The 24,040-nt window shown below is 34.8% G+C and overlaps 1 protein-coding gene across 1 annotated transcript in view; it reads right to left on the bottom strand.

The window, feature by feature from the left end:
- Positions 1 to 24,040, bottom strand: part of LOC126976388 (probable peroxisomal acyl-coenzyme A oxidase 1) — a 38,963-nt gene that overhangs the window by 1,924 nt on the left and 12,999 nt on the right. The window contains exons 5-13 of the mRNA XM_050824695.1: positions 16,926 to 17,170; positions 16,093 to 16,253; positions 14,487 to 14,649; positions 10,844 to 11,034; positions 7,031 to 7,186; positions 6,449 to 6,554; positions 5,019 to 5,171; positions 1,806 to 1,922; positions 5 to 166 (exon numbers count right to left, since the gene is read on the bottom strand). Of these exons, the coding sequence (XP_050680652.1) occupies positions 23 to 166; positions 1,806 to 1,922; positions 5,019 to 5,171; positions 6,449 to 6,554; positions 7,031 to 7,186; positions 10,844 to 11,034; positions 14,487 to 14,649; positions 16,093 to 16,253; positions 16,926 to 17,170 (1,436 nt within the window). The 3' untranslated portion in view covers positions 5 to 22. The remainder of the gene's footprint in view (positions 1 to 4; positions 167 to 1,805; positions 1,923 to 5,018; positions 5,172 to 6,448; positions 6,555 to 7,030; positions 7,187 to 10,843; positions 11,035 to 14,486; positions 14,650 to 16,092; positions 16,254 to 16,925; positions 17,171 to 24,040) is intronic.

The raw sequence follows: 24,040 nt of genomic DNA, 5'->3' as shown, positions 1-24,040 counted from the left end.
ATACCATAGTTGTTGTGACCATTCAAAGCTTGCCCTGCATCAGGGGCTTGAGATAGTCGTGGAAGGACTTGTTGACCGGCTCTGCGTTCAGCGGACTCTTCATAGCTTCCTCCATCAGTCGCTCGTACGCTCGACCGTCAAACGCACCCAGCGCCGAGTTAAGTATCTACGAATATATCATTGAAGTAACACAAAAGTAACAGGTTGAAGTTGGTTCCTAAAACATGTCAAATTCAAAAGTTCAAATTAAAACTTTATAAGTTATTTAGAGCAAGTCAGAATGAAGTACTAAAGTTACAATAATATTCAAATGAGTATAACAATATTCATTAACAAAATTTAGAAACATTAATTCCAACTATCTTTATCATTGAAATAATCTTTCACATTATAATTATAGGCCTTAGATGTTAATTTATTTTTTACGATAAATTTAAAAATTTTAATTGGTATTATTTTAATGTGATTTGAGAGTTTATTATAAAATATAACACAATCCACTTTAAAAGATTTAGCAATTTTACGGTGTCTAGTAGATGGAATTGCGAGTTTATGTCTGTTTCGAGTATTGACATTATGTACATCACTATTCTTTTTAAATTGGCTAATATATTTATAAGCGTCTGTCTTTTAAACTATTACGCTCTTATATTATTATCCTCTTAAGGATGTAAGTACTACGTAATAAGAGTTGGGACTGCCTAAGTAAAAATAAAAATTTAGTTTAGTATGAAACATGCAGCAGTGTATTGATTTAAGTTTGAAATAATAGTTTTTACAGTATGGCGATTGCCGATTGGCCACGAAGTATAATGTCGCTAAGTTTGAAAGTGAACAGTTGCTTAAAACGTAGTGGATTTCGGCTATATCCGTTTTTTACAAGATTATAGCCGTCATCTATCAATCTCTCAATGACTGCACGTTTCATACAATCGCGTGTATTACTTTTTTCTTAGAGTTTCTCTAGGCTGTTATTACGTTGCGCGCGCACAACGACATGTAAAAATAAAAGTTTTCAGAAATTCGTTTATTTATTTTTGGTTTCTTCGTCCATTATTAGGACAGGCAAAGGGTTCAAGCCCATACAGCCTCATTCGTTAATATTCAATAATTAATTGTCAAAGCCATCTTTGCAAAAATTTTACAATATTGTTCTTTCTACAAACGTAGATATAGATAGCACGAGGAATAAATAATTTAAGGATTTTTGTACATACACACTTTTTATTTTAAGCCAAATCTTTATTCAAACCGAAACTCAAACAGTGTAAGAACAACAATACCTAGTTGGCGATAGAAAAAGGTAGTTTAACCGGTATCGTAGGTAGGCAGGTATATATTCATTGGTTATTTCCACTCGATGTCGACTGTATTTTGCGTGCAAACGGCCCTGGTGTCAAACCTTCAACCTAACAGTAACCTAAAGTTCTCGACTAACACGACACAGCGCGAGTTTAACTTCACACACATTTTTTTGAATTCCTTCGGTACTAAGGTGTTAATTTTAATTAATGTTTTACTGTTATCTGTAGGTATAACTTAACGTATATACAACGCCACTCGGACATTTTTTATGACCTTTTAATAGGCGATAAGGAGTCGAGTTGTTTATTGCACGTCAATGCTTCGCAGTTGCAATTTAGCACAGTGGGAGCGTCGAATAAACGTATAAATTAATTCAGAAATCATAAATTAACTGTTAACAAAAACTCGGATGAGAAGCAACGGCCCCTGCCTTTCCCCGACCAACCTCCTACCCGGTATCATAAAGCTAACTCATGGTGGTGATGGCATGAGGGACTCACCTCATCTCTGATGTCGAAGCCGTCCACTAGCCCCACGGCGTTGACTCGCAGCTTGTTCAGCAGATCCTCGTACCAGCTCTGCAGCTGCTCTACGTCGCGCTCTGATATCGATGTAAACTATAACGTTGTAATACTCAATATGAACAACACATACATACTCTGACGTGCATAAGCGTTCCGAGAGTGGACTGAACCAGTAATCTTTAACAGACTTCGAAAGGAAGGGGGTTTTCAACTCCATTTTATGATTTTTTTAATGTATGTACACCAATTACGCTGAGATTTATGATCCAATTTTCGTAATTCTTTAGTTTGATGAATTCAAATTCAAATATTTTTATTCAAAATAGGATTTAAAATCACTTATTGAACGTCAAAATCTAGCACCCATTCAAAAGAGACTCAGCGGGCTTTTTTTTTATTTGATGCGGAATGTTTGCCATTTGGTCCCATAAAAATTTGTCATAGTTTGGCCTAATAGTTTTAATTTTATGAATATTTTTGTTTACGTGGATGATGTTATTAAAGTTTGTGTACTGCTTTTTTGAGTTTTCATTTAAATTGATTATTTATTCTTATTATTAACCCGTTTGCCGATAAGTGGGTCTCAGTGGCTCACGCGAAATAGGAGCTTAAGGCACGCGGAACCTTTCGTAGGCCTACCCATAGCCTACTAAAAAAAATTACTATATAATACCTGATTAATGACACTAAAAAGTAAAAAATAACGGTTTTCGGTGCGATTATTTAAACTAAGTTTTTTTTGCTTACAACAAGCTGGTGGCTGCAACCTTATGTTTCAATAGTATTAAGCGTATATGTATAATGAAATGGCGCGTGAAATCATCAGCCCTCAGTAGGGAACCAATCAGTAAGTATGGGTATATCGATCTTAGTGTGCGTAATAGTTATTTATGCAACTGTTGTGTAATAAGGGGTATTAAAACACGAATGTGGATTTATCTCACGAGGCGAAGCCGAGTATGATAATAGTATCACATGAGTGTTTTAATACCTAATTATCAATAGTTGCATACAAGACTTTATCTACTCCCAAAATATGAACCCTCTAAAAGATTCTGAAACAATTAGCTTACTGCTGACAATAAAACAGCCAGTCCTAGTAGTAACCTAATATCATTCATTACTGATTATATACAAATAAACTAAGTATTAATGAAAAAATTATTTACTTTAGTAGTAATTTACATTTTGTATAGTGCAATAATTAAAATTCATTTGAATATTATGTTCTTTTGGAAATTAATCGCTCATTTTTTGTAAACAAAACAATAAAAATATCGAAGAAAAATGTCGGGGATTCGAATAACATACTTTTTTTACGGCGCGCGACGTTCTGGTGGTGTGGAACGCGCGTAAACCAAAATGTTCTTTTTTTGAAATTCATACAGATGCCATGCGTCGAGCAATAAGAATGTGACTGTCTGTTAAAACTCTTTGAGCATGAAGGGAATGAAAAAAAAATAGGAGTGTTGTTATGAAATTCAGTACAATATTACAACACTCTTTCGGGTGATGTAATGGTTATTAGAACATTGTGTGTTTTAATGTTGGCAATAAGCTAACTGTTTCAGAATCTTTAATAGAGGATTTATAGCATGGGTGTAGAAAATCTCATTTATCATCTATATGTGTTAAAAATCCAATGCAGCTACGACTTTAAAAATATATTATACTATTTAAAAAAAAACTAAAAAGCACGCTTTATATAAAATTCAATTAAAAAATATAAATAAATTTAAATTGAAAATACTGTAAAAAAAATATATTTTATTGCAAAAAAAAGCGTTGGGTGTAGAAGAATTATTATTTTAATAATATCTTAAAAAGCACCCCACGCTTTTTTTACAATAAAATATATTTTTTTTAGGTTTTCTTTAACTATTATTTATTTTTCATTTTTTACTTAAATTTTCTATAAAAGCGTATTTTTAAAACTATTAAGTACTTTAAAATCAATTCCTGCCTTATCGACTATAGATGAAAATTATATAAATTAACAAAAATCATATTTTGCAAATTGAAATATTTAATAATTTTATCAAATTATTGTAATGTCATTGGTCCTCGATAAATCTACAAAGTTTGAACGAAATCTGGACGTTTAAAGTGGGTCAAAATCGCGCCCAAAGAAGTCGGTTACAAACATACAAACATACAGGTGAAGCTAATATAAAGCGTATAATGAATCTTAATAGCAGAAATCTAAAGAAGCTCTCTGTGTGATTGAATCAACTTCTGTACTATTTATTTATTCTGTGGCCCGGGTAAAAGTCCTAAAAATAAAGGAGATAAACAATTTGTTGTTTTTAAGTTATTTAGGTACATAACCAAAATGTATGTACCCACGACTCCATCGCTCTTAACTCAAGTGTGAACCAATAAGCCAACTGTCCGATACAACACCATAAGTCTTGATTCGTTTATTCAAATCTCCAGTTATAGCTGCATCTACAGGATTTCCATTACAATTAATGAATGAGCTATACAAATTAAATTGGGTAACCAAAATTTATGAACGATGCGGGACTCGAACCCGCGACCTGTCGTGTTCTGTGCGAGTGCTCTTCCAACTGAGCTAACCGTTCGAGTGACATAAAATCTTGTATGCTTTGTTCAACTCTCAGGTTGTGACTTCACGAATGAATGAATGAAGAAAGAATTTTATTTTCAAATTTTGTTTGTGTATTAATCCTAGAAGTGAGGGTTTAACATCATAACAAATTGTTTAGATTTGCAAGAGCAAAATCTTAAGTCAATTTCCTGGGGTTGAGCAGGTTATCAAATGTAAAGTAGATCCTGTAGATGAAGCCACAACCAAACAACGCTTTTATGACGATACGTCACCCGAACGGTTAGCTCAGTTGGAAGAGCACTCGCACGGAACGCGAAAGGATGTGCATTCGAGTCCCGAATCGTTCATTAAATTTTGTTTTCAAATTTTATTTGTGTATCTCAAGTCAATTTCCTGATATGCAATTATTGGGGTTGAGCAGGTTATCAGCTCTAAACTAGATATACCAAACTTGACGAGCCATGTGTACTCGAATGGTGGGCTCAGTTGGAAAGAGCGCTCAGACGGTACCCGAAAGGTCGCGGGTCATATCACTTTTAAAATTTTGCTTATATGAATGAGCTTGTATAAAAAGTGTTGATTGTAAGTGGAAGTACTGTGTCTGAAGGTCCCCTCACCCGCAGCAGGTCACCGAGTCGTGCCAGCGCCCAGTACACCACGTACAGGTCAACCAGCTGCAGCAACACCTGCTTGAGCGCGGGAGAAGCAGAGTCCACGCGGATCTGCGTCTCTTTGAAGTACGTCGCCAGTATGATGGCGCGGCAGTGGGCCTGGAAAACACAAAAACTCATATACAGGATGTAATTGTTAAGTATGACCAGGCGATTATTCCGTAACTAATTTAGATATCAAAAAACGGCGACATCAAAAACTTTTTAAAAAATCAAACGAGAAGTATCCAAATTTTGATTTTAATCACTCCCATACATTTAGTATGAGATTAGTAGAAAGGTAATTGTATAGCAACAAAGTCGTCACTTCGAACATTTTTTTTAAATGAAAATAAGGAACGAGACGAGCAGGACGGTCAGCTGATGGAAATTGATACGCCCTGCCCAACAATGCAGCGCCGCTCAGGACTCTTGAAACACCCAAAATTTCTGAGCGGCACTACAACTGCGCTCGTCACCTTGAGACATAAGATGTCAAGTCTCAATTGCCCGGTAATTTCAGTAGCTACAGCGCCCTTCAGGCGAAACACAGTAATGCTTACGCATTACTGCTTCACGGCAGAATTGGTGCCGTTGTGGTATAATACATAATCTAGCCGGCGTCCGCTGCAAAGGAGCCTCCCACTGGTAAAATAGAAATAAGTAGTAAACTCATTTATTAATTATTAATTTAAGTTAAGATTGTTTGTATATCTATAGGTAATGCCTGAAAATAAATGATTTATTATTATTATTTTTCTAAATTGGTTTAAGCATTATTTCCTAAGTTTAGTAACGTTGTGCATACCTTTAATTTAGTTATATAAATAGTAAAACTTATAAATGTTATCTTATTCGAACATGTTATATTATTTATCTAGTTGGTAAACCTAAATAAATAAATATCGGTAACGGCCTGGTGTTCAGTTAATTTATGTTATGTCTACTAAATATAATATCGCGGTCTTGTACCCATAGTACAGGCTATGCCTAATTTGGGGCAAGATAATTTGTGTACAAGTGTAAAAAAAATCCTACAATTTGGTGAACCATCAATGGCGACCTGTATAGCCGAGTGGTTAGCGATCCTACCTACTAAGCTAGAGGTCCCGGGTTCAAATCCCGGTAGGTGCGAGCATTTATATGATGAATATGGATGTTTGTTTCCGAGTAATGGATGTTTAAATGTATTTATGTATGTGTATATGTATATGTATGTTTATATGAATTTATGTATGTTTAAGTAAGTATATTGTATTAAATATATCATTGTCTTGTAACCCATAACACAGGCTATATATGCTTAACTTGGGGCAAGATAATTTGTGTAAAAAGTGTGTCAATATTATTATATTATATTATTATTATCAATGGTTTTAATTAATTTGCTAACTTACCTCAGAGGCTGACGCCAGCTGAACGGAGGTCATATTCCAAGCATCCTCGTAACATAGACCTGCTTTTTGTCGCTTTTCTATTTGATTCACACAAACGCCAATCTTCCTGTGTAACAAAACATACAATTATTCAATGCTCAAGGGCTAATAAATTTCTACGGCCGGAACCACGTACAAGCGAAAGAGGACGAGAGAGAGAGAGAGAGAGAGAGAGAGAGAAACGACTAAGAAAAGTCATTTTTTTATGAAAATAAGGGACGAGACGAGCAGGACGTTCAGCTGATGGTAATTTATACGCCTTACCCATTACAATGCAGTGCCGCTCAGGGTTCTTAAAAAACCCAAAAATACTGAGCGGCACTACAATTGCGCTCGTCACCTTGAGACAAAAGATGTTAAGTCTCATTTGCCCAGTAATTTCACTAGCTACGGCACCCTTCGGACTGAAACACAGGAATATTTACACATTACTGCTTCACGGCAGAAATAGGCGCCGTTGTGGTTCCCATAATCTAGCCGGCATCCTGTACAAAGAAGCCTCCCTCTGATAACTGGTGGTGTGTGTGTGTGTTTGAATCTCACCCAGCGGCGACCACGTGGAAGCCCTCTATGATGCCCTCGATGGTGTTGTCCCATGGCGGCATGCGACGTCCACTGGCCACGCGCCCGATGTATGACACGGTCGGTGTTAACGTGCCGCTGTCCTGACGGGCCTGGTGCCATGACTTGACCAGATACCTGACACATAAAAAAATATTATTATTATTTATCTTCGTCAATGTTCAAAACAATAGCTCTGTGAAAGGCTGGATCAAATTCAAGTTCAAATTCAAATATTTTTATTCATAATAGGATTTAAAATCACTTATTGAACGTCAAAATCTATCACCCATTCAAAAGAGACTGCCTCAGACCTGAGAAGAATGGGCGCAAGAAACTCTGCGGGCTTTTTTTTAATATAAATATATGGATGTGATATCGTACAATAAACTTTTATAATTAAAGAGCCTGAGGGTGTTCGCTTTATTCCCAGTCCGTGGTGTCATTAAGAAAATCGTTTATGCTATAATAACCTTTCCCACACAAACGTTTTTTAACAATTCTTTTAAATTTCGTAACACATTTTTTTTGTACATTTTCTGGAATATCATATTGTAGAAGCATATACATCACCCAACAAAAGACTTACTAACTTGACCCAACCGAGTAGTAGGCATAACAAGTTTATGTTTGTTCCTCGTGTTAACATTATGAATGTCACAGTTTCTAGAAAATTCCTCAATGTGCTTATGAACATACAAAACATTATCAAAAATGTATTGAGAAGCGACAGTCAAAATGTTTATTTCTTTAAATTTTTCTCTTAATGATTCTTTAGGACCTAGGTTATAAATCGCGCGAATAGCCCTCTTCTGCAGCACAAATATAGTATTAATATCGGCCGCACTGCCCCATACCAATATACCATAGGACATAATACTATGAAAATAACTAAAATATACTAATCTCGCCGTATCTATGTCAGTTAACCGTCTAATTTTCTTAACCGCATATGCTGCAGAACTAAGCCTATTCGCCAATCCTTCAATATGGGGGGATCACTTGGCGTTGCGTAGAGACGTCGCTTCATTGTGCGTCTTCTACCGCATTTATCACGGGGAGTGTTCAAAAGAGCTGTTCCACCTGATTCCTGCCGCCGAAAGGCCACAAGTTAGGATATCATCCCCACCAACTGGATGTGTGTCCTCCACAGTGCGGTTTTCAAGGAGCTTTCTTCCACGTACTACAACGCTGTGGAATGAACTTCCTTGTGCGGTGTTTCCGGGACGATACGACATGGGTACCTTCAAAAAAAGCGCGTCCACCTTCCTTAAGGGCCGGCAACGCACCTGTGATTCCTCTCGGTGTTGCAAGAGAATGTGGGCGGCGGTGATCACTTATCATCAGGTAATCCGTACGCTCGTTTGTCCTCCTTTATCCATGAAAAAAAATTATTCCGAAATTTAAAAGAATTTTATAAAACTTGTATGGTAAATGTTACTATAACATAAATGACTTTATTAATGATACCACAGATTGGGAATGGAGCGACCGCCCGCAGGTTGTTAAATAATAAGATTTATTGTACGATATTACATTGTAACCATATTTTTCGAATGTCTGAGGCATACTTTTCGAATGGGTAGTAGTTTTTGACTTTCAAAAAGTGATATCATATACTATTTAGAATAATAATATTTGAATTTGAATAAACTTTGATTATTAATTATTAAAAAGTAAATATAATGAGACAGTTTCGGTAGTTCTGCAGTATTAATAAATCTTAGTTAAATGGGTTCTAACAGGTTAACAACTAGTACAGTAGTACAACAAAACTAGTATTGAAGAGAATAGTTAGGTAATAAGTTAAAACGTATTAACTTATAATGTATAATTCACTTAATTTTACTATATATAAATACTTACTATATTATATACTACTACTAGCTGACCCGACAGACGTTGTTCTGTGCATAATAAATAAAATACTGTTGTTAACTATAATGAAATTGTTTCACAGCAGAACTGTCCAACTGTGCGTCAATAAATTCTCTCATAGAAAATATGTCCATACAAAACAAATATTGGAAATTAAAATATTTATTGGTCCCAAATCGTAATAAAAACTATCCTATCTCTCAAGTTGGACTAAACTGCACTCTATGAAGTAATCCCCATTTAAATCCGTTCATTAGTTTAGGAGTCCATCGCGGACAAACAACTTGTCACGTAATTTATATATATTAAGATTATACTATATATTATATTACAAATACTTGTATTAATGTTATTATGACAAGTGAGTTAAATAAATAAATATATTATTAACATTTTAATTGTGCAGTTGCATTTAAAACTAGTTGGCTTCTTACCCGCAAACTCATTGCATAGAACACTCTCCTATCAAAAACATACACAGAAACTGAAGATCTCCTCAAGATATGTAACTTATAAAACTAAAAAATATGGAATATTTTACACATATTATGAATTATTGTAAAATGTTGTTTAGATGAGATGTATGTGTGCTTCTTCATTTTAATGTTATTATTATCTTAAACCAATATAAATTGATTTACACAAACACTCGTACCCATAACACAAGTAAGATCTTATCATGGGTATCAGAGTTTCAATTCAACACTGTATTTTATTTAAGATAAATTAATTTTTAAGACGTAGTACATATATATTTAAGTGTTGTGAACCTCTGTTTTTGTGAAATAAAGTTTATAATTATTATTAAATATTAGATAATTTAAAAATAATACAGCTAAGTATATATTATTGTATATTATATAAACTTTAAATTGTTTTTTTTTTATTGGCAACAAGTTGGCGAAACGGAGTCGTGCTGCGGTCTTTTGCGATATCCTTACGACTCATATTGTCAAGTTTCGGCAGATGGTCTGCCATAATATATATTCCAAGATGGCATTTAGAATACGACATGGGCACCCGAAGTTCAACTTGTGGTGCCAGGTCGACCTGTTATAGTTAATAAATCATTGTATTTGTTGGATGCGATTACTAATTATGACAGTAATCACGACCATCATGATTACGAACTCAATCTCGAGTTATGTGTTCAAATTTTTCCGAACATAATATGGTAGATTCAGTAATTAAAAAGAAATATTTATAATGATTATTCAAAAGAGCTCTGGATGGGTCTGGAGCGCAAGCCTAATATCATTGTCGTAAGATTAAAAAAAAAGCGGCGGGAAACAGGTCTTGTTTTTTCGTGCGTTTATTAATATCGTCAAATTTGCTAAAATTGTTAAAAATGTCAATGTTGTACAACTGTTTTATTTCCTCGCAATCGAAATGAAAAGCAGAGTTTGTATCTCGTCCACAAAACCATTTTATCCTCGATATTACTATCAGCTAAAAGTCTCGGATAAAAATGGTTCGTTTTGTGCACTCGTTGTAAAATCTACTATTGTTTTGTTAGGCCAAAAAAGTATAACTTTTTGCGTGCATACATAAGTACACACACATTTTTTTTAATGTAAATTAGGGACGAGACGAGCAGAACGTTAAGCTAATGGTAATTGATACGCCCTACCTATTTACAATACAGTGCCGCTCAGGATTCTTGAAAAACCCAATAATTCTGAGCGGCACTACAATTGCGTCCGTCACCTTGAAACATAAGATGTTAAGTCTCATTTGCCCAGTAATTTCACTAGCTACAGCGCCCTTCAGACCGAAACTGAAACCGAAAACTGCTTCACGGCAGAAATAGGCGCCGTTGTGGTGCCCATGATCTAGCCGGAATCCTGTGCAAGCCTTCCACTGGTGAACTGGTGGCACGAGTTGTAGGGTACTGTTGGTGCTGTCTGAAGGTGGTACCTGGCAGTCTGCAGCAGCATGACGGTGTTCTCTCCCTCGTAGGTGCAGGCGGCGGTGACCAGCCCGTACATCAGCGGCAGGTTGGAGCTCAACATGTACCCGTGTCCTCCGCACGCCAGCCGACATCGCTCCACGCACTCGGCCGCGTCCGCCGTGCTCACCGCCTTCAGGCAACACGACAATGCGTGCAACTGAAATTCAATATTCAACAATCAATCAAAATTGCGAAATCTGAATTCAAATTCAATTATTCTTACGATAATAAGGGACGAGACGAACGGGACGTTCAGCCCATCACAATGCAGTGCCGCTCAGGATTGAACGATGATCACTTATTGAACGTCAAAAACTACCTCCCATTCAAAATAAACTGCCTCAGACCTGAGAAGATCGGGCGCAAGTGACTCTGCGGGCTTCTTTTTATAAAAATATTGATTACAATGTAATCGTATCGAATAAATAATTATAATTAAAGTAAAAAAATCATTTATGTTATAATAACCTTTATCTACAACCATGCTATAAATCCTCTATTAAATATTCTGAAACAGTTAGCTTATTGCCAACATTAAATTAATTAACACCTAATGTCCTAATAACCATTACATCATCCAAACGAGTGTTGTCATATTGTAATGAATTTCATAACAACACTCCTTTGTTTTTTTTTCGATCCCTTCATGCGCAAAGAGTTTCAACATACAGCCACATTCTTATTGCTCAATGCGTGCTATCTGTATGAATTTCAAAAAAAGAACATTTTCGTTTACGCGCGATGCAAGCTACCAGAACGTCGCGCGCCGAAAATAAAAGTAGTTTATTCGAATCCCCGCCATTTTTCTTCAATATTTATATAGTTTTGTTTACAAAAAAAAGGGCGATTCAAGATTTGACAGCACACCACCAGATATTTAAACGCTGCAAAAAAAACAATATTCAAGTGAATTTTAATAGTTGCACTATACAAAATGTAAATTAGTACTAAATAATTATTTCATTAATATATAGTTTATTTGTATATAATACAACATTACATAGGGATGGATGATATTAAGTTACTACAAAGACTGGCTATTTTATTGTTAGCAGTAAGCCAACTGTTTTAGAATCTTTTAGAGGATTCAAATTCTGGGTGTAGATAAAGTCTCGTATGCAACTGTTAATAATTAGGTATTAAAACACTCATGTGATAATATTATCACACGCGGAGTATACCATGAGAGAAAACCCACCGATTAGAACCCACATTCTTGTTTTAATACCCCTTATTACACAACAGTTGCATAAATAACTATTACCACACGAACGTTTTATAACAATATTATTTTGAGTATGGTAACATATTTGGTTTGTACATTTTCTGGGATCTTGTTGTAAAAGCTTTTAAATTACTTATGAGTTATTAAAATACATTACATATTTTAATAAAAAAAAATACATGTAATGCGCGGGCCAAGTTATGATCTATTTATTTCAAAAATAAAATAGTTTTAATATTTATATAGTCACTATAAGGTGTTAGGTTTGCTAATTACGTAATAACTTAAGACAGAAGGACCCTTAAGTAGGGCCTGAATTAATTAACCGACTCGGTATTACATGGATCTCACAACTTTTTACGGTAGAAGAACTGAATTGCGAGACTTGGTTTTTTTTACAAGTTATGTTTTTGATGGCATTCTTTATATATGGCACACCCTAGTAGCAGCTCGAACTATTTGAGTGATCAGTTTTTTGAGACAAAAAACATTGTCAAATTTGTGATTTTTACTTAATCTGTAGATACTCTTGATTGACTCTATTTCTTCTAGAAAAAGTTGGCAAATCTATGTAACACCCTGTCTTTAGCCCAATTTGATGATAATAGGACAATGAGAAATAACCGCTCGGTATTGATATATCTGCGGGATACACCTAATTGATTGGTTTAATTTAGATCAAAATTCTTTTTTTTTTTAGTTTCGAGGGTCTTCGTCTACTATTTCGTCTTGAATAAAATATAGTTTTATTTATTCGACGTAATTTCGGTCAACACACATTTATTGATTAAAATAAATTTAGAAGTATCATCTCATTATATAACAACAAAGTCACACTAAGCGCTTTTATTGAGACAAAGGGAACTCTAAAAAATTTATCAAACAAAAAAATTAACTGTTAATTTATTCTTTAACCATCTGCAGAGAGGAACGATATTGTAATACTTGTTCTACACAATACAACATAACCAAACGACCTTGAACTCCAAGTCAAGGGGATCCACTTTTTCATTCTTTTGAAATGCCGTAATATCAACGACGAACAATAAAATCATTGTTAAATCATATTATTACATTGTATTAGGGCTTCCAATCCCGCGGCCTGTATTCAATCTCGGCATTTGCGGGACTACGAATTTTCAATACCGCGGGATCTCGGTATTTGCGGGATCCCGCATATTGTAAATATGCACATTTTAAAACAGTGAATTTATCATCTCCACATCTATTTACGTACATATTACTATTAAAATGAGATCAATCAAATTATACTATTTTTTTCAAAAAAAAAACAATAATAAAAAGCAAATCAAAACAAAACAAATCATTTTCAAAAAATATACAAAGCAAAATTAAAAAAATCAACCAAAAAAAAAACACATTTTAAACTGATAAATTATGAAGTTTGTCAGCTTTTAAGCTTAACTGAAAATGTTTGCAAAGGAAACACATGTACAAACTGTCGTCTGCCAAACTACTACGTATTTCAGATGCGATATAGCCTGCAGCAGAAAATGCCCTTTCTGCTTCCACACTTGTGGTACAAACCCTTAAAAGGATATACCATTAAACTCAGTTACTAACTTGAGTTATTAAGAATAATATTTCATTCAGATTAACCTATTTTGCATCGCATGCACGCTTTTTTTCAGTCCCGCAATTCCCGCGGATCCCGCGCCCGTAATCCCGCGTTTCGCGGGATTAGAATATGGCGCGGGATCTCGGTATTGCGGGATTGGAGGCCCTACATTGTATGATGGCTATATAAGTATGCGTCTTTGAAATATTTGAAAGGATTGAAGATCATCTGTGTCAAACCTACTGTTTAAGACTTTCTTAGATTACAGATTAGGAATAGAGCGACCGCCGGCTATTTAATCTTTTTATTTTATGATATTATATTGTAACGAAGTTTTATTTAAAAAATGGCGAGCGTACAAAGTACACACGTCAGAAGTGAAACTTCTTTGGAAAACTAATTTTTTAATCTCGTTTTTTTTTGGAATATTAGGACAAACGAGCGTACGGGTCACCTGTTGTTAAGTGATCACCGCCGCCCACAATCTCTTTAAGGAAGGTGTACGCGCATTTTTTGAAGGTACACATGTCGTATCGTCCCGGAAACACCGCACAAGGAAGTTCATTCCACAGCTTTGTAGTACCTGGAAGAAAGCTCCTTGAAAACCGCACTGTGGAGAACCGTTTATATTAATCATCTTAATTTGCTCTCATAACCAAAAATGTTTTTTGTCAATATTAGAAATTAACAGATGTTCTACTTACTCGCTGGCACGCGCGAAACCTGCACAATCCAACGCTAGTAAGGATGAAGTTCTATAAGATTTTGCGTGCATACATAAGTACACACACTTTTTTTTTATTACCTCAGGGAGTCTCTCCAGATCGCCACTCTCCAGCTCGGCGGTGACGTTGTTGTACATATTCCAGATCCACTCGGAGCTCAATTTGAACGCGTGTACCGACGCTATGCCGATGAACAACTTGTGGCGTTGCGTCAGGAAGTCTATGATCTGCGGCTCCGGTTCACTGAGGTGACAAGGATATTCAGATTCAAATTTAAATTCAAATACTTTTATTGAAAATCACTTTGAACATCAAAAACTACCATTCAAAATAGACTGCCTCAGATATGAGAGGAACGGGCGCAAGAAACTCAGCGGCCTTTTTTTAAAATATGGATTGCAATGTAATATCGTACAATAAATATTTATAATTAAGAGCCTGAGGGTGTTCGCTTCATTCCAAGTCTGTGGTATCATTGATAAAATCGTTTATGCTATAGTATCCTTTCCCATACAAACGTTTTTTAACAATTCTTTAAAATTTCGTAACACATTTGTTTTGCACACTTTCTGGGATCATATTGTAGAAGCATATACATCGCCCAATAAAATACTTACTAACTCGACTTAACCGAGTACTAGGCATAAAAAAAGTTTATGGTTGTTTGATTATAAAAATACACTTTTATATAAAATCCCACAAAAAAATAGAATATAAATCTTAATAAATTTGAATTAAAAATAGCGTAAGAAAAAAAAATGATTTTATTGTACAAAAAAGCGCGGAGTGCATACTATCAATAGTTATAAATATTTTATGAACAGATATGAGCAGAAGGTTTATTTTGATAATATCCTGAAAAGCACGCCACGCTTTTTTTTTACAATAAAATCATTTTTTCTTACACTATTTTCAATTCAAATTTATTAAGATTTTTTTTTCTATTTTTGTAGTGGGATTTTCATTAGTTTTTTTTTTAAACTATTATTTTTTTTAATTTTTTTTGGTATATTGAATTGCCTTCCCAGCCACTGTTCAGGCATTATCTATAAATAAATTTAAATGTTTTATAAAAAAAATGGCTCTGTCGTAAATCCTATTACTCTAATGCTGAATATCTAAATGATCGGACAGCCTGGGACTAGATTGTGATTATTTTATAGCGACTGTACAATATTGTATATTTTTATTGAAAAGAGCGCAAAAAAAAAAGAATGCTGGGAGAGTTTCTTGCGCCGCTTCTTCTCTCTCAGAGCGCCATTTGTTTCCGAAGCGGTAGAAGTATCTAGTAGTATAAGAAATGACATCAAAAAGAATTCTATAGGAATCAATTTTGAGAAAATAAATACCTTTTATGCCTTTATGCCATCGGCCCTCAATGAGTATGCCAAATTTCTAGTTAATCCGTTTTGAAGGGGGTCAAAATCATGTTCAAAGATTCCGTTACATACTTACATACGTATGAAGCTAATAAAAGCGTATTAAAAAGGAGTGTTATTATGAAATTCAGCATACAACATTACATCATCCGTTTGGATGATGTAAATTTGTACTGGTTAATGTCCTAAGGATTATTAGGACATTGGGTGTTCTAATATTGGCAATAAGTAACTGTTTCAGAATCTTTAATAGAGGATTTAAAGCATGGGTGTAGATAAAAGTTAAAACGACGGACGTAACACTTACTCTGGCTTCATCTTCGACTGTCTCCTAATAGCGGAGTACCGGGTGGCGATGGTGACGGCCTTGGCGATGTAGTTACACATGTCATTGACGATCATCACGCGGACAAACATCATTGTCCCGTAAGTAAGCTTGGAGTTTGGCGCGTTGACGTATGTACCATCCTGCGAAAACAATCAAATTATAGTAAAAGGCATAAAAGGCATTTATTCCTTTGGAATTCTTTTTGATATCACTTCAGACCACCGCTTCGGAAACAAATGGCACACTGAGGGAGAAGAAACGACGTAAGAGACTATCCCAGCATGATTTTTTGCGCTCTTTTACAAAGTATGGACAATATCTGAGGTTAGGGATGAATGAACATAGGCTACATAGTTTTACCCTGTAATATTTCTTCTCGGCTGATAAGCTCTTAATAGATCGGTCGTGGTTGTTAAGAAATTTCAATAGACGGGCAGATGTTGCAGACGCCTAAAAATTTCTCGCCATCTCTGTGTTAGAGATCCTTCGAGTGCGCTCATGCATGGGGCCACCCACAGCAGATTGACCTCTCAAATTCAGAACTTCCACACGGTCAAATTCTTTCCTCTTTTCCCTGGCCGACAAGGCGTTAGGCGCCTGTAATTAGGCGCCAAGAAACAGCCGAATTTTAAGCTGAATAAGTCATAATTTTATTGGGTTTAAAACAACAAAGTTTAAAGATTCCTTTGTTTCAGCAAAATATTTTTTAAATCTGAATTTTTTGACTCAGAATCCCAAGTGGTACTCGAATCACTTCCCATAAAAACATCATCGCAAGTAGTTAGAGATAATTTAAGAGAAACTGCACTCACCTCTAAAACCTTCGAATTCTTCATCAGCATGTGATCCCTTGGTATCCTGACATTCTCAAAGCCCAAGAAGCCGTTGTTGGTGCCGTTCATGCCAAGTTTGGCCCCAATCTCCCCGACCTTGATGCCACGCAGGGGCATGTGGCTTTCCTCGTCTCGTAGCTGCACTATGAACGGGTGGATGCCGTGGCATTTGCCTTGTGTATACAGCTGGGCCATGACGATGCAGTAGTTGGCTGTGTGTGCCACTATAACAAGATGATTGGGGGTTAATACAAGGAATAATAAGTATTATGAAGATATTTCTAGTCGGACATAAGAGAAGTTATTTGGAAGTAAGAACTTTTATTAAATCTATATGATTAGGTACCGGAATTACAAATTATTATTTTCGAAGTTATACTTTCTTTGGCGCATTAAGGAAAAATTTTCAGTTTGAATTTTTATGATACACCGAAATTCGACATTCTGACAGTAGTTAGTCAACTAGACCGCTTGGTTATTTCAGCTATCCATAAACCTCTTGCAACTCATATATGTACTGAACCAAAAGTAATGGACGAGAATTAGGTAAATAAATTTCAATATATAAGTTGTAAAAAAATCTAATTGTATAACAATAATTAAATGATATTTAAATAAGCGTTATTAAACCAAATTATGCGGTACAATAGTATTTTCATTGGCTGTATTTGATATCTTGGTTGTATTATCACAATATTGTTGTTTCTACAAACGTAAAATGGCACGAAGAATAATAAGTTTTAGAATTTTTTGTTGCGTCAAGGTTGCGTTGAGCATTTTTTTGGGATGGGTATAAAATGTTGAATTCCCGTCAGGACACGTGACCTGCTCGAAAATTCGTAAGACAGTCGTTGAAATTATTTATGAAAGATTTATACTTCTAACTAATTATAGTTCGCCTATTTAAAGTTAATGATCATACGGCCATTGGACCAGTGGTTGAATCATTTGATTGCGAAGCCGAAACACCGCGAGGTCGAGTTATGCTGGGGCAACATAATGCTTAACTACGTTGATTTAAAAGCGATAATGTCCCTGTTGATTAATGTCCATATTAAACAGGTGAGGAAATAATTTTTCAACGCAGTTCGCCGCTTGCTCGACCGGCTGTTTTTGATGTAGATATAATGCGAATAGTGGTTATCTACCGTATGTCAATGACCTGTTAGCGCGTCAGAATCAAACAGGATGTTCAAAATTTAAGTAAGTAACTAAGGTGATTTTTAAATCGTAAAATAAAAATTATACTTTATATATAATGTAGGTTTTTTATACAGCACTTTAGCGCCTACAATAATATGTAAGTATAGTGTAGTGCCAAAAAATTCATCTAGTAAAGGAGACGGATACCCTTTCATACATTATTGGGCCAAGATGTAAAAGGATGAAATTAGAATCAATAAATTAAATAAGTTTATAAATTAAAAAAGCATCACTGAAAATTTGAGGATTTTTGGCAATCTGAGAGCTGAGTTATAGGAGGTTTTGTAAAATTGAGGTTATGTAATATATGGGCAAAAACCTATATTAAAACAGCTGATTTTTGAAATGTGATGGTTATTTTGTTTTATGATAATGATTCTACAAGTTTTGCAATATCAGAAGCCAAATAGAACGAAGCAAAATATCAATAAAACAACGGGAAACACTCAAATGACAAATCGCGTAGTTATGAAACAAGTGATTGACAATTGACGTTCTAGACAATTCTGTGGCTGTCAGTGTCAGCACAGATAAAAAATACAAAACAAGATTCAGAATCGACTTTTCTTCGATCGATTTCTTTATAATATTTAGTTGATATTTATTTATTTTTAACAAAAGTCATTATGTTATGTTAATTATAATGTATTTTTACTAAGGTACTTTTATTGAATCAATCATCTGGTGCAAGTGTTTTGGGTTGAATTGTATAAACTCATTCACATTAATCGATTATAGTAATCGATATCCCATTTTAATCGTCAATTTTAAGATAATGAAAACTTAATTTTTTGATTTCTCGTTTTCTAGATTGTGAATTAGGCTAATTTTGTATATTTTGAAATAGAAAAGTTAGACAATTTTTTTTAAACCATATCTCAACTTATTACATTTTGGCCCAGAAATCCCCGTCTCCTTTAGTATAGACACTCTCCACTGCCGAATATTTCCCCGTCATAAAACACGACACTGTTATAAATTCTCTAAAGTACTGTCTACTAGTTTTTAATAACAAAAAAACGTTCGGATAGAAAAGATAAGATCGTTAACTATGGAGTAAATTTTCTTTTGTACTGGATAGTAAAAGAATTATTACCTACACATAAAACTTTTCAAAAATAGTACATAAAATTATGGACACATAAAAATACTATGTGCCGTACGTAGCGGTGTATAACACTTTAATTAATTACAGTGGGAGGCACCTTTGCACAGGATGCCGGCTAGATTATATGTACCACAACGGCGCCTATTTTTGCCGTGAAGCAGTAATGTGTACTCATTATTGTGTTTTCTTATGTTTCAAGGTGACGAGCACATTTGTAGTGCCGCTCAGAATTATTAGGTTTCTCAAGAATCCCGAGCCGAACTGCATTGTTATGGGAAGGGCGTATCAATTACCATCAGTTGAACGTCCTGCTCGTCTCGTCCCTTACTGTCATAAAAACAAATGCAGTCCTTCGCTTTTCATGCCCTTCGTTAAGGCGAAGGGTAAACGAGAAAACATGCAAACAAGGTGTTTTTAGACAAGTTTTGTGGTGAAAATATAGGATTTGGAGCTATGAACACTACATTATCCTGTTACACATACCCTTAGGTCTTGTAGGTTGCTAATGCTTATTGTTGGTTAAAGTTAGCACTCCAGAGCTATTATGAACTACCAGTTTTCTTTGCAGTTAAACAAGTTTTTTTCTCGGCATCATGCATTTGTTTAGTATACTACTATCATAAAAGTTGTTCTTATAGATTTTACTTTTTTATGTAGGTACATTTATTAAGATTAGTAATCAACAATGAGGATTGTAAGCTATTAAGCAGTTTGCGCCTGTTAAAATGTTAAATTTCGACTCAAGAGTTTTGAAAATATTGGCTTTGTTACATATGAGCCGTGAACTCATATCGCTCAAGGTCGCCGGCATTTAGTGTCGCCTTAAGGGGCGACTTTAGACGTTACGCTTTAATATGGCCCCTTTACCTGATGGTCGATATTCCATTCGACCAATTCGCCAAACATTTCCAACTCAATTTCAATAGAGTTAATATATGTTTAACAACACATTATTTATTCGTGTATATGACTAATTACTGTACATTGTACTTTTACACTGAGTTTTGACCTTAGCCTTTGTAAATATTTTTATGTAAGTGCAAATGTGAGTTCGTTTCAACACAGTGGTGATCTAACAAACGGTAATGATAAAATTTCACTGGACGGTGAAATTAACATATTCCGAATCAAAAATACCTCAACTTTAGGTCTTTCACCATTTTTCCCTAAGTTAAGGGGATTCTAAACGGTCTATACATTGACAAATGGAAAGCATCAGTTCACAAGCTTTTAGCGATTATGTTCAAAAGAAGCTTTGATTTAAAGTCGATTAATGTCAAAATCAACGTTTTTTTTTTCTCAATAAATTTTAATTGCAATCATATTTATTAATTAATAGGCTGGAAGCTGTCGCTCCACTCCCAAGGTACTATCACTAATACACACAAAGGTTTCTTACCTAATAATTATTTTTAATTTCTTAACACATTAATTTTTTTAGCACAGTAATTAATAAAACAATGTATATTCACAATTATGTTAAACTGTATTGCGTTAACTTTAATTACTTTGCATGTATCTTAATTTTGGTAATAAAAATTTAATTATTATTATTAATATGTTTAAGTATGTACATCGCCCAACAAAACACTTATGGTCTTATTACAAAAAATTTAAAACATGTGTTGAAAAGTTTTTTACAAACTGTACACTTCAGTTTATGTTGTGCTTATCGGCGTTTTAGTTAAACACAAGCTAAATAATGTTTTTTAATAGAAAAGGATAAACTATATTTGAGACGTCGTTATTGTTAGGTCACTGTCTAACAAAACACGTGTCTAAGCCATGTTTAAATTATTTTTTGTACCGTTACTAACTCGACTTAACCGAGTAGTAGAAATAACAAGATAACGTTTGTTCCCAGGAACACCAGTGTTGACAAAATGATTATCACAGGTTCTAGAAAATTCTGTACATACATTGTATTATCAAGAATTTATTGAGAGGCAACAGTTTATAATAATATGTTAATTTCTTCATAATACTATAACTTAAGTCAATTAGACGAGCCATATCTGTCAGTTAATTGTCTATCTAACCTTGCTGCATAACTTACGGCAATTCAATAAAGTATCTCCAGTTACGGATATATTCCTATCACCGTTGAATGACACGATCTTATCTACCATAGTTATGTTCAATATAGTAATATTATTAGTTATAGTCCAATGCTATCTGTCGATAGGTTATTGAATAGCAAGTAAGCGTACAATGATAGATTTGTCTACCTCTAGTTAGTTAAACTAAGGATAGATAGGTTATTGAAAACGGCCTAAGTCTATTAGCCAATCCTCAATCAAGAGAAATGCTAAGAAAGATAGCAGAATCCACCGATTTATCTCCTCTCCAATTAATAAAACACTCTCCTCTACATTTAGAGACCCCGCAAACTGCATACTTTTGATAGGCCGATTGTTTGGTTGGTTTCTTAATCAGTAGGTACGATGATGTATGAGTGTGCGCACATTATAACGATTCGGTATTGGCCGACAAAAAACTTTGATGGGCTACACGATTGCGTTCGAACTGAACCGTCAGCAAACTATCGGCCGACTGTTAAATCAGTACAGCGCTCTTCTAGGCGCGCACACCACCGATTGTTTAGTCGGCCAGACTCGTCAATAGCCGATTTAAAACTAATAGCGAATCGTCCCTAAAACTGTCGGCCGATAGTTGTCTATTGTGCGCACTCATCACAGACCTAACTCTTTAGTCGGGCCAGTGTGCGCACTTAACAGCCGAACTCAACCAAACTATCGGCCGATCGAAAGTCTGCAGTTTGCGGGGTCTCTTATAGCATTAGGCGCGATAAACTTTGTATATTTGGTATTCTGAGATATATTGAAAATTGTTTCGATATCAAATCAAATCGATATACATGTCGCACATACATTTAGGTCGTTAAGTCATTCTTATCTCATTACAAAGTTCAATAGAACAAACAAACTGTAATTACATTAGCAACCTAACTGTTAATACCTAAACAATATGTTATGTTTTTAAAGTGATAACCCTCACTTCTAGGATTAATACACAAATAAAATTTGAAAAACAAAGGTTCGAATCCCGCATCGTTCATAAAATTTTATACATACCTACATAGTAATTTTTAATACATAAATCCTAGAAGTGAGGGTTATCACTTTAAAAACATAACAAATTGTTTAGATTTACAAGAGCGGCATCTCATGTCAATTTCCTAATATGCAAATATTGGGATTGAGCAGGTTATCAACTGTAAAGTAGATCCTGTAGATGAAGCCACAACCTGAGAGTTGAACAAAGCAAACAGAATTTTATAACGAGGAGGTACTCGAACGGTTAGCTCACTTGGTTAGAGCACCGGCACGGAACGCCGGAGGTCTTGGGTTCGAATCACGCATCGTTCATAAAATTTTGTTTTTCAAATTTTATTTGTGTGTTAATAACTACATTTATAGACGTGTCAGAGACAATTCTATTTTATTATTTAAAATTTTTTACTATACAGTAAATCGGCGCGGTGCTACTACCCTACAAATTTCGTATGTTCTTCTAAATCGTAGATTAATAGAATAAGTCACAATATAAGACGTGTTTCTATATGTATAAACAGGGCACCCCACGGCTATACCACATAAAGGTATTATTTATTTTCATAAAAATTATTCCGTAATCATTCTTTTTGCGATGTCTCTTCTAACACTACCACCGCTGCGGAAACAAATGGCGGTCGAAGAAGCTGCGCAAGAAACTCCCCCAGCCTTCTTTTTTGCGCTCTTTTTAATAAAATATGCAATATTGTTATTGCTATAAAATAATCGTAATCTAATCGCAGGATGGGTACCTTCAAAAAAAGCGCGTACACCTTCCTTAAAGGCCGGCAACGCTCCTGTGATTCCTCTGGTGTTGCAAGAGATTGTGGGCGGCGGTGATCACTTAACAACAGGTGACCCGTACGCTCGTTTGTCCTCCTATTCCATAAAAAAAAAGGATGTCCGATCTAGATATACTAGACCTAGATACACTCAATCAGGCAATTATTTAAAAAACTATGAAAGCAGTATAAGGCATAAAAGGCATTTATTTTCTCAAAATTGATTCCTTTAGAATTCTTTTTGGTGTCATTTTTAATAACTACTAGATACCTACTACTACCGCTTCCGAAACAAATGGCGCTCTGAGAGAGAAGAAGCGGCGCAAGAAACTCTCCCAGCATTCTTTTTTTTTTTTGCGCTCTTTTCAATAAAAATATACAAAATTGTAGTCATTTCTATCGCTATAAAATAATCATAATCTAGTCCCAGGCTGTCCGATCATTTAGATATTCAGCAGTCGAGTAATAGGATTTACGACAGAGCCATTTGTTTCATTATAAAACATTTAAATTTATTCATAGATAATGCCTGAACAGTGGCTGGGACTTTATTATAGAAGTGTATACATTTACCCTTAAAACTATTATGTATCTTATGAAGCCAACTAGAATTAGTTACAAGCAATCCCTTATTTCTAGTGTTATAATAATAAAAATCACTATTAAGAGCAAAAAGGTGACGATTTTTGTGAACGTATATTAAATTTTCATAAATGTACTGACAATGAATTACTAATAAATTGAAATAAAGTCTTCTTTCAGTAAAATGTTACATCTAAAATATTTAACGTACTTCCTTTCGATGTGGCATAACCGTGGGACATCCTGTATATCCTATTACTATGGTAACTTTGAGTTGCAGTTGAAAAATCTTATATTTCTTCCGCTTTATAAACATTTTATGATTATAAATGATTATTGCCACAT

The sequence above is a fragment of the Leptidea sinapis genome, chromosome 40 (assembly GCF_905404315.1).
Source record: "Leptidea sinapis chromosome 40, ilLepSina1.1, whole genome shotgun sequence".
Classification (NCBI taxonomy): domain Eukaryota; kingdom Metazoa; phylum Arthropoda; class Insecta; order Lepidoptera; family Pieridae; genus Leptidea; species Leptidea sinapis.
This window is presented reverse-complemented; position numbering and strand designations above follow the sequence as displayed.